At 52.6% G+C, this 11,638-nt stretch overlaps 1 protein-coding gene across 9 annotated transcripts in view; it reads right to left on the bottom strand.

Annotated features, from left to right (window-relative positions):
• The window catches only part of Atp2b2 (ATPase plasma membrane Ca2+ transporting 2), a 241,002-nt gene that overhangs the window by 103,466 nt on the left and 125,898 nt on the right, over positions 1-11,638 (bottom strand). For all 9 annotated transcript variants that reach the window (XM_010619264.2, XM_010619211.2, XM_010619217.2 and 6 more), the window contains exon 2: positions 2,811-3,323. In XM_010619264.2, the coding sequence (XP_010617566.1) occupies positions 2,811-3,009 (199 nt within the window). In that variant the 5' untranslated portion in view covers positions 3,010-3,323. The remainder of the gene's footprint in view (positions 1-2,810; positions 3,324-11,638) is intronic.

Here is an 11,638-nt window from a genome sequence, read left to right as displayed (position 1 = left end):
CCCCCCAAAAAAAAAAAAAAAAAAAAAAAAGGATAGAAACTACAGCTCTAGATCATCAGAGTGTAGAAGAAAAGGAGCAGAGGAAAGTAAAACAGAACCAGCCGTGGACAAGAGAGGAGACGGTGCTCAGAACAGACAGATCCTCTCCTGGCCTTACCAGCAACCAGGGATATCTAACAGGGTGTCACCAAAGTCAGGCCTCCCAAGGAAAATAGATATTACTGGGCCACAAGAGCTGAGCCCATGTCCTTTGGTGGCAACAGGCGGAGCCACAGGTGGGATCTGACTTTTACTGGCTGCAGACCCTGTCTTTCACTGGCAGAGACCTTTCTGCCTAAATGCAGTTGGACATGCAGGACAGGCTAATTTATGCAAGGCTGAGAATCTTCCTGCCCTGGGACTTGGAAGCTGGCAGACTGGCAGCAGGCACTGCAGGCCTGGCATAGCTCAAACCTCATGGCTTTTAAACTGGGGCTGGAGGTGTGGCACGTCTTTAACTATAAGAGGCCCCACAGGGCAGAACAAATGCACAACAGGACACTGCATAAAAGGAGTGTTCTGTGGTCCCTTCTTCCCCAGGCCCGGCCCAACAGTGGACACCACAGAGGACTGCTCCCACAGGGACACACAGGCATGGTGTTTCGGAGCTGTATTCAAAGCCTGCTCTGACCTGGAGGTGCAGACCTGAAGCTTTCATGCCCCTCAACTGTAAGGTGAGGTCACACCTCCACCACGGGGCTCCTGTGATGAAGGGTACAGAAGGTCTTGCTCAAATCCTTGCTGATATGGGGACATCAGTCAGGTATCTGGACGAATCATAGTCTGCCACGTCCAGAGAAGGCAGCTGCCCTGCACGTGCTCATTTATTGACACAACCCATTTTGCTGATGGGGAAATGGAGGTGTTTGGTCTCTGGAGCTGAGCTCTAATGCATAGAATTCCCCTGTGCCCACACTACTTTATGCCACTTGATCCTCTCTTCATCACAGCTCTAGGAAGTCATCACTGTGCTTATCTCCACTTAAGAGAGGAGGAAAGACACCCAGGGAGGTTGAGCCACGGAGCCCCAGAGCTGGTGAGTGGTACAGCGGGACCGTGAGCCCAGGCCACTCGAATCTGGGATCTGTGGCGTTCTGCTGCTCCACACCTCCCCAGCACTGTCCCTGGGAGGTCCATCCAGAGTCCACGACTCTGGCCACAGCAGGAGCGCCCACGACTCCGGCCACAGGCTCTCCTTCTCAGAGATCCCTCCTCTCCGATATTCAATGGCCCTCATGAGAAAGTAGGAACTCAGCCCTGGAGTGGTCAGACCCTGAGGCAGGCGGCCCAGGAGGCTGGCAGGGGGCGGAGGGATAGTCATTATTTTTCCAGTTTACAGATGTGAAAACTAAGTCCTGTTTTCCACATAATGCTTCTAAAGTGCCCGGGCTCAGCTTATGGACAAAGTGTGGACAGCAGGAACTAGTTTTTAGCTTTTCCTCTTGACCAGAGAGAGCAGACTGAAGACATTAGGGGACACTGGGCACCCTGGGGCACAGGTGCACGTGACACCAGACAGCATGGCCCAGCTAAGCAGTGCAGCCCACAGTGCAGCCTCTGTAGGCTGGGCTCAGGGTTTGTACGCGGCAGGGCCCAGTCACACTGCACGTGGGGACAGATTTCTCCAGTCCTCTAGGTGGCCCTCTAGGTTATGATCTACACTTGGAGCAGGGACTGTGACCCATTTGCTGAATAATCCTATCTGCCTCTTACCGAGCCTCATAGTCTGCCCAGGCCCACACCAACTGCTGTGCAGTAGGCGCTAGCCTACTTTCCCAGAGGAGGAAACTGAGGCTCAGGGCAGCCTTTGCACAGCCACAGGACTTAGAGTGCAGGCGGAGCCTCACACCAGGCCTTCAGGGTTTGTGTAGGGACCACTTCCCCATCATGGCTGGGAAGAGCTGGTGAACTCAAGATGGTGAGAGTGTGGATGGGGACCCATCTTCTGAGTGCCAGTGCCCAAGCTGGACTGGCTTCTCCTCTCTCTCCTCAGCAGATGACCAGCCTTGGGTCCTCTCCAGCAAAGCTCCAGGAGCTGAAAGCTTCTCTCATTGCAAATCTCACATTTGCTCATTTTGGCAATTGCAAAGAACCCCACACCCACTCTCAGGGAAGGACAAACAAGGACATCAGTCACCCTGCCTGTTACAGCCCACTCTGCTGGTATGTCCAGCAGCTCCACAGCCACAGAACTGCCCCTGGAGCCCCATGGTCCCTGACCAGAGCCTGAATCTGAGAGATCTGCAGCTTGTGGCAAGGCTTGCCTGGGCAGCTAGAGTCGACTACAGTCTTTGGTGCAGTGGCTCCACACCTGAGCCTGGATGAGGGCACTCCTGAGCTTGAGGTGGGGAGGATGGTGGCTGGGCTTCCAAAAGGACCAGTGTGGGTGGAGCTAGGAGAACAGAAGTTCTTTCTGGGCATGGAGGGTTCTCTCCAGCTACCTTTATGCCTCTGCCTTAAGAACTGGATGCCTGTAGATTCCCAGGATAAGGAACCTACCACCCCCTATGGTGGTCGTGAGGCGTCCTTTAGGCTGACTTGGCCCTGAACCCAGCTCTCTTCCTGCAGTCCTCTCTTGGGTCAGACTTAACCACAGTGAGGCTCTATTTCCTGCCATCTCTGAAGGGCAGAACACAGCTCAGCTAGAACACCTGAAAAGGGCAACTCTGGCACTTGAGCCATTCCCGAGATATACCTGCTGGTAAGTGTTAAGAATATGGCCCCAGGGCCACCTCAAACGGTAGTTTCTAGGGCTAGTGTTCCACACCTACCTTCAACAGGTGAGGTCTTGAGGCGCCGGCAGATGGCTTCAGTGTCCCCATACGTTTCCTTGATCTTGACCACGGCCTCTGTGCCCCGCAGCTCCATGAGGGAGCGGAGCTCCTCCATAGTACACCCGAACTCACCCCCATGGCTTGACTCATTTCTTTGGTTTTTGGAGTAAAAGTCACTGTTGGTCATATCACCCATGTCTGCTGAAGTCCCTGCGTGGGGTGGGCCTGAGAGTCAGCACTGGACACCAGGATTCTGGGAGGGCGTGTGTAGCTGTCCTCAGCACACCTCACTGGACTGCTGCAGCTCCAGGCGGCCGACTCCTGGTCCCAGGGGGAGGCGGCGGCTGAGGTGGGCTGGCAATAGCAGTGGTGAGCTCCAAGGGATGTCCCCAAATGCGGGGCAAGGTCCAGGGGCCAGAGGGGCTCAGGGCTGCAGACCCAGAAGTCTCCATTCAGCGAGGCCCATGCTGCTCCCAGAGCTGGAATCTACATGGTCAGGGGCAGTGGCTCCTGTGGGGACAAGGACAGCATGGGTGACAAGGGCAGGCACAGGAGACCTCAAGGAACAAGTGCTCAGGAAGATCCAGGGTACAGGTGTACACACACCAGCCGAGGCAACACGCACCACATTCGCGTGTACTCTTAACACACATTTTGCTCAACGCTCCTAACCCACCACCACACACTGTAAATCCAAAGCTATCAGCATCCATCCAGGCACCCCATGGTTTACCACCCTGAGGCATAGCCTGGTACAGCCCCACAGCACACTAGTCCCCTAATTTTTCACCATGCTGTGGAACACGCTAACTTCCAAACACATTCCCTGGATGCCTGTACACCTCCAGCACACACCCACCAATCCACAGCCCCACTTCACACCACTGTATCGAACACCCTTGCACACCATCACACATAGCAGCATTGCTAGGCATACAACATCTGCCCACACCCATTTTCCTCAAAAACACCTACATGCACGGCTCCTCTGTGCACTCCAAGCTGTTTCCCCTTTCCTGACTCCAACAGTTTTACAAATGCCCTGTATCTATATGATCTGGGACATGTCCCTGCTCCCAGGTATGCAGCCCAGGGCCCTATACAGAGATGATTTCCCCACGCATGCCACCTCCACATCCTACATCCCTCCCCACTGGAGTCCCACAGGAATAGGGGTGGGAAAAGCCCTAACCTCCTCCCATAGCCCCCAACCATGTCAGCCAATGCCCTCACCCTGGCCAGAGAGGCCGGCTCCATCCCTGTTCCAGAATGGGTTCTTGGATCCCTCACCTGGGACCCCAGAGAGGAGCACCACAGACAGCAGCTGACTGTCCCAGCCAGAGCACAGGAGGAGGGCACACAGGCCACCCACACAGGAGTGCAGCATCTGCAGGGCTGCCAGGAGAGAACCTGATCCACCTGGACACCCAACACCAGGGGCCGAGAGCCCTGCAAGCGTTGGGTGACAAAGGGCCCCTTCTGAGCTCTGCTGAGGGCTGGCACAGGGACCGGCCCCGCCCAGCAGCTGTGGACAGTGACGGGGACAGGTCTGAGCTGCTCGCCCCTGCCCCAGCCCCTCCCTGCTGGATCTTTCCTCACAGTGCTTTCTTCTATACATTCAGAGCTGGACACATTTAAGGTTAGTTTCATCTACCCTGTGGGGACCCTGCAGCTCTGGCCAAACCACAGATCAAGAACGCAGAGGAGCCAGAATGAGATGGTCCCTGGCTCACAGCCCAAGCTCTTTCCCCTTCCCCAGGGAAGCACTCCCTCCTTCCTCCTCAATGCTGAGCAGTGGGTGCACTGTACCAGGCAGTAGTTAAGAACACAGGATATGGAATCAGAGAGATCCAGGTTCAAATCTAAGCTTTGCTACAACCTGACTTGGCATGCTGGATAAGTACCTTCAGTTCCAGAATCTTGGCTCCTTCATGTCTAAAACAAAATAACCATCACTCTCCTTTTTCCCCTGGCTACTTCCTAAACTTCCTGGGAGTAGTGATGCATGTTCAAATCCCCTAAGTACTGGGCTTCTCAGACATGGGTCAGGGGTGCTGCAGCCTTAGGAGAAACCCACTGTGCCTCATAGGAGGTACTTTTACTCAAGGATGCAGGAAGAAGCTTTCCCTCCATTTCCTTTTTACATTGGGACTGATGGGGATCTAATGGAGTAGAACATAATAGGGACATGATACCTCCAGAAGAGACGTGGGTACCGGGTAAACTGAGGGCTGGTCTTCCATCTCCATTTCTGCAGGTGTGTTCACACTGACATGCACCCGGCCCAGAACTCACCTGAGATTTCACTCTAACCGGAAGCAGGTGAGGTGGGGGCCAAGCCTGCTTATGAATGAGAACAGCATCGCCATGCCCTCTCCCCCTCTTCTTAAGTGCATGCCATGTGTCAGACTGTGCACCTGGTATTATCTGTAGGAGCTGGGGTCGAGCTGAGTGGCAGAACACTTGCCTCACATGTGCAGAGCCCTGGGTTCCGTCATCAGCAGACAGAAAATGGGGGGGGTGCATAGGATGGGGAGGAAAAGGAAGAAAAGGGGAAACTATTCCTACATTATCATCCATCAAGAGACAAATTCTGTGGAGGCCAAAAGTTTGTATGTTTCGTAGGCTGCTTTGACTAGAAAAGTGACTAGTAGGTACCGAATAAACAGCATTCCTATCTGCACAAGATCCCACAGCAGGGAGGCATCAGCGAGAGGAAGACCTTTTTAACCTAAGACCTTAGACCCTTGTCACCACCTCCTAAGAAAGGGCTAGCTCAATGGCCCAACCTCAGTATCAACCTCACAGAGGAGTTATTTCATGTAAAAACTTAGAACCAAGTCCAGCACATGGCAAGTACGCAGTGATTACTGTGATTACCGTCAATCCACACAACCTCTCTATGTGACAGGCAATCTTGTTCTCTCCACAGAACACATGTGCAAACCATGACTAAGAACGAGGAGCGCAACTGCCTAAGGTCACATGGCTGAGCAGTGGGAGAGCTGGGGGTCTGAAAGCGGGAGGCCTGAGGTGAGAGACAGACTCCTAGGCGGGACACCAGAGGCCTACTCTGGTAAATGCCCCTAAACGACTTCTTAGGGGGCATAAATGAATTGCCAGGTGAACTAGAGGGCTTTGAAAGCCACAGGGGACTTTTAAAATCCAAGGTGTTGCTTTGCATCTGTCCCCCGGAAACCTGCAGCGTGACTTCAAGGCACTGGCAATTCCATCTCTGATAGCATAAGCTATGGGAATTGCCAGCAGTGATTATATCTGTGATCACACTAGTAGGCACGAGTTAATGGGCTACTGTCAGTATTAATCACTTTCGTGTTAAGATGAACTATAATCTTCAACCTCTATCCACCCACCTGTGAATCCATGCATCCAGCCATCCAGCTATCCACCTATCCACCATTTACTCACACACCCAGCTAGCCAGCCATGCATTCACCCATCTGCCCGCCCATCCATCCATCCATGTGACAATCCCCCATTCACTCACTCACTCACCTACCCACCCATCTACCTATCCATCCATAGGTTCCCGTGTTTTGGGAGCCTATTTGGTGCCAGAAAAATATGGCCATGACCTCTAGGAGCTGACAGTGAGGAAATGAGACAAATCAGTGATTTCCACGGCTTGACAGGGTTGGCACAATGGGAAGTTCCACGTGCTGTGGACGTCCAGAGCAAGAAGATCTGACCCAGCCCAGAGCCATAGGACAGGCCTTTTCTCTTAAATCTGACTAGGAATTATTTCTTTTCCCTTCAGGTTAAACAGCACTTAAGCCAAAAGATGCACCAGGAAGAAAGAGAAATATGCAATTGTTAGTACAGGCAGACAGAGACACAGTAAAAGATGCAGGAAGAAACCAATGGGAATAAGGGTGGAGGATAAAAACTCAAGGATGACAGTCAGTTCAAACTGAAAGCTCCATCCCAAGTAACTCCTCTCATGTCTCCGTCCCTTCTGATGCTGCTTAACCCCAGCCCCAAATCTCATGCCTGCACACATGAGGTCACCTCTGTGCTGGGTGTCTTGGTCTTCCTTCCAAGTTGTCTAGCTCATTTCAATGCTTGCTTTGACCAGGAGATTTGCTCAATTCAAAACTGTGAGGTCCACAGGCACAGAAGCACTTGATAGTGTAATGCAAGTGGATGGTCACAGTGTCCACAGATGCTCTCCACTCTTGAAACCTGTAGCTCTGCCACACACCTGCACAGAAGACCCTCCACGCCCTGCGCTATGCCCTTCCTGATGGTGTTGTCCCCAGGTTCTCTTCCTGGAAATGTCCCTCACCGTGTGGCCTACGAAGATTCTCCTGGTTCCCAACCATAACCCACCTCACATTACATTGCTCAGGACCGCTTGACTCTGAACCTTGTCCCAGGGACTGGAGAGCATCACGTGGGCAGTAGCCGTGTCTGATCTGGGTGTGGCGCAGGGCCTGGATCTAGCAGGTGGTCAATAAATGTTTAGTGAATAAATGAAAACCTGGCTCAACTTTAGGTCTGTATAAGAGATATGACTTTAGATAGGTCCTCAGATGGCCTCAGTTTATTCTTCTGTGAAATGGGCAAGTGATTCTTGTCCTGCCTCCCTTATGGGTTTTCTGGAGGTCAGGAAAGGTAAGAGTCAATAGTCATGGCTTTGTCCTTGAGATGCTTCTCCTACCCTCCACACCCCAGTTCCCTCCTGTGTAATGGGCAGGGCTAAGAGTCTGCAGCCGGGTCAGGCTGCTGCCTCCTCAAGCCCCGGCTTCACTGGACTCTGATGTTTCAGCTGCATCATCACACGCCAGCCATGAAATGAGCTGCGTGACCCCGGAGAAGCCTCACTGTAAAGACGGCCCCATCAGTCCTCAGGCTTCTGTGAAGACCCAGTAAGATCCAGCTACAACGATGGCTTCCTGGAGTCCCCCTAGGCCATCCCAGGTCACCAGGAAGATGTGTAGCCAGTCCTGGGCCCAGAGAGGTTGAGCAACACATCAGGGGCCACACAGCCAATGGAGGCCAGGGCCTGCTGAGAAGCTCTTCCCTGAAGGCCCAGCTCTAGTCCTGTGACCTTAATCAAGCGCCTTCCTCTCTGGGCCTCATTTCCCCATTTGGCAAGTGAAGGGATTGGAGTAGTGCTCTCTGGAATTCCTTCAGACTCTGAAGTTCCAAGCCCTTTAGGAAGGAGAAAACACCTGACAGTACTGAATTCCTGCCTTTCAGCTTCATTTTATTAGCATTTAAATGACTGCATTCTTATACTGCAATGACTCAAGAATCCGTTATAAGACTCTTAATAAAAAGTCTTTGCCAGAAAGGATGCTGGCCAATTGAGGAATGAGCAATGTTTTTTGGGGGGAATTAATTTAACAAATTAAAAAACTATCTTTCTCAAAGGAAAGATTTTAAACACACAACTCACTCACACACACACACACACACACACACACACACACACACAAAGCCCAAACAGCTTTTCAGGTCCCAAATGAAAGATGGTAGCTGAGACAGTTGCAAATGAATTATGTGCTAAAAATAACTTTTGGATGCCAAACCCTTCTGTTTTAAGATGTGCTGAGTTTAAATGCCAGCTGAATATGTATTTTTAAAGCCACCACTTCCTTTGAATCATCTGTGGCAGCAGCAATGACTGATACGGAAACACAGGTCCAGCTGGGAGGTGCTGGTGGCCCCTGCCAGCTCCACCAGTCACGGCAGTGCGCCTGGTCAGGGCTCTTCACTTCTGTGTCTTCTTATCCCCAAAACGGGCCGCACAACAACCAGCCCTACAGTCTCCCCGTTGGGGATCACTGAGTAGAGCTTAGCACAGTTACCGGCTATGAGGAAGCACTTGGTACCTGGTGACTGCTCTTTCGGAGATAATTTACTCACTCAGTGTGTCTAACTGTGGCCAGAGCGGACCATCACCTCTGCAGTGCAGTCTTTAAAACAGACAACTCAGATCTGAGTTGGCCACACCCTGGGGCAGAGCTGTCAGATGGCTGGGGAGGCTGAGCTTGTGGGTGCAACAAGAAAGGCCATGTTGCCCTCTGCTCTCGTCTGGATGAACTAATTCTAGTTCCCGTGTGTTAGAACGTTTTCTTTTTCCTCCTGGGCACCCTGTCCTTCTGGTGCCGAGGAGTCATTCTGCTCCTTGGAGACCCCAGGCAACAGGTAAACTGAGCCAGGGACAGAGAGACAGTAGCTCCTCTTTTGTCCTCATCCAAAGCCTCAGCCATGCTCTCACACAGCTCTCCACATCTGTGTGTCGCTAGGAGAGAGCGCCTGATGGGTCTGGGGTGAGGATGTTGCTGAGCATGTGTAAGCGGGAGTGGGACAGGGCCAGGGCCCAGACTGACTGGGAAGGCCTGTGAAGACGCTGGTGTTGGGCTGGGTGTGTAAGTCACTGTGTGTGTGGGTGCTAATAGTGTGTCTGAGGACATGTGCTTAGTGTGAGTGGCTCTGAAGGGCAAGGCACCATGAGGCCATCAGGGCACCTCAGAGAGAGAGAGAGAGAGAGAGAGAGAGAGAGAGAGAGTGTGTGTGTGTGTGTGTGTGTGTGTGTGTGTGTGTAACAAAGCAGATAACAGCAGTTCCAGCTCTGCATTTTCATGGCTGAGAAGGAACAGGTGAAGAGGAAGGCACTGAAAATGAAAACCTCGGAAGCAAATTCGGTGCTATTTTTAGACAATTCTTATTATGTTATCCAAAAAAGGAAAAAAAAACACACAGAAATCTCAGTCTTTCACAAGCCTCAAAGGCACAGGTGCCAGAAGTAGGGCTCAAGAACAGTTAGGGACCCAGGGCCAATGCCCTCTACTGTCCACTGCTCTCCAGAGGGGCTACCAGTGCTAGGTGTGTGTATGGGGGGACACTATTTCTTGTCCTTCAAGTGCCTCACACACACATTCATCTATCAGCTCATCCATCCACTCACCCACCCATCCACTCATCCTTCCTTCTGATCCATCCATGCACCCACCCACCCACCCACTAACCCTAACAAGGGGCATCTCAGACCCTGCGCTGGGCACTGGAGTTACAAGGATTCTCCTCTCTGCTGTGCAGGCTCTGATATCTCTGCCACAAGAGCTCCATGTGATTCTGGGGTCAGGATCCACAGGCTGAGCTGGGTAACCCAGTTCAAATTTGGGAAGACATAACCAAAATGCCTTCTGCCTGGGAGACACAGATCCTCTGGGTCCTGAACTTGGTTTGATCACTGCCGCCAACAGAAATCGCATATCAAATTCCTTCTGTGAGCTGAGTCTACTTTACAGGTGAGGAGCCTGGGACTCAGAGAGGTCTCAGGTGGCCAAGGTCACATGAGTAGGACTTACCATAGTTTAAATATGTCTGTTCCAGTCTGGTCTGTGTCCTCTGCATCCCACTGCCCTTTCCTAAGTCACAGAACAACTTGCAGTGCTTCTCCTCCTGCCTCGGTTTCCTCTTCCATAAAGGGATGGACAGACACTCGATCTTACAGCACCGTCCTCAAGGACTCTCCTATACTCCGATGCTGGCTTCACAGGGGATCAGAGTTCTCTGGACTTCCTGGCTGACACCTTGTCACTGCCAGGCAGGGACGCCCCCTGTGAAGGGCCTGTCCTGCTTGACTGGAGGTGGAAGGAGAAGGGTCTGTGTCTGGAGATGCAAGCTTGTTAGAATTCATCGCTGCCTTTGACACTTGCTCAGACTTCCACACAGCAGTGCCTGCCTTCACAGATCTGTGCCTTTTGGGTGCCCCAGGTCTAGGGACTTCCTCAAAGAGGCTGGTGAGTTTTCTGAGGAAGCCGAAAGACTAAAACTACTAGCAGATGGTGGCAAGGGGCCCAGGTGAGGTGGCAGTGTTGGGGAGGCCTCATTCTGCGCTGCAAGGGAGGGGCCTGCAGCATGGGGTTGGGGTGGGCAGTCGATCTGGACACCAACCTCTGAGTCCAACCAAAGGCTGCAGCCACTTCTCACCCAACAACAGCACCTGGCTTCTCCAGGAGCCCTTTGCAGTTTTACCTGTTTCCCTCCCCTAGATCCCCACTGGCCTAAATGGCCATAATGACACTGTTTCCTTCTGCCTTCATCCCACCCACTGTTTCTCAGCCCCTGCTCTGTCCCTATGGACTCCAACCAGAGATGTGAAGGTAGGGCATGACATTAAAGAGCAATACCATCTCTTCCCTTGCTATGTGCCCAGCACCATTGTATGCACTTGCTGTCCGGCTCAGGCCTTCACAGTAATGGCACAATGTAGGTACTGCTCATCCCCTTTATACAGAGAAGACAGAAACAGTGCAGCAACTGGCTGAGGTCCCACAGTGAGGGGCACTGTCACCTCTCTCTTACATACTCTCAAGAACCACCTCCTGGGCTACACCCCTCTCTCCAGTAGGCCAGGCTCCTTCTCAGTGTCTACAGTACAGAGCAAAGCATAGTGCTCCTTTGTGGCCAGCACTCTCCCACAGCCAAGTGGCTGCCTGGGTGGTGGGTCCTCAGGCTTCACCTCTGACTGTGGAAGGCTGGGGCCCAGGGAGCTGTCTCTGGGGACAAGTGTTGATGGATGAATGGAGGTAGCACCAGCGGGACCAGGTGGCAAGGCCAGGGAGTCTGATAATATAGGACTTCTTCTACCACCTGCTGCCTGACCAGTAAAGGTTGGGAGAGAGAACTGCCTGGCACTGGAAGACAGCGCCCCTGGGGGAGACAAAGAGGATGGCAACAGCTGCAAGGAGAGCTGTCCCAAGGCCACTGTGCTGATGAGGGGGGTAGGGGTGGGCTTTCAGTACAGGAGGCCAAAGAGCTGTCCACACATCGTGGTGCTGAAATGACAG

Source organism: Fukomys damarensis, unplaced genomic scaffold (genome assembly GCF_012274545.1).
Source record: "Fukomys damarensis isolate Sample0158 unplaced genomic scaffold, DMR_v1.0_HiC HiC_scaffold_24, whole genome shotgun sequence".
NCBI lineage: Eukaryota > Metazoa > Chordata > Mammalia > Rodentia > Bathyergidae > Fukomys > Fukomys damarensis.
This window is presented reverse-complemented; position numbering and strand designations above follow the sequence as displayed.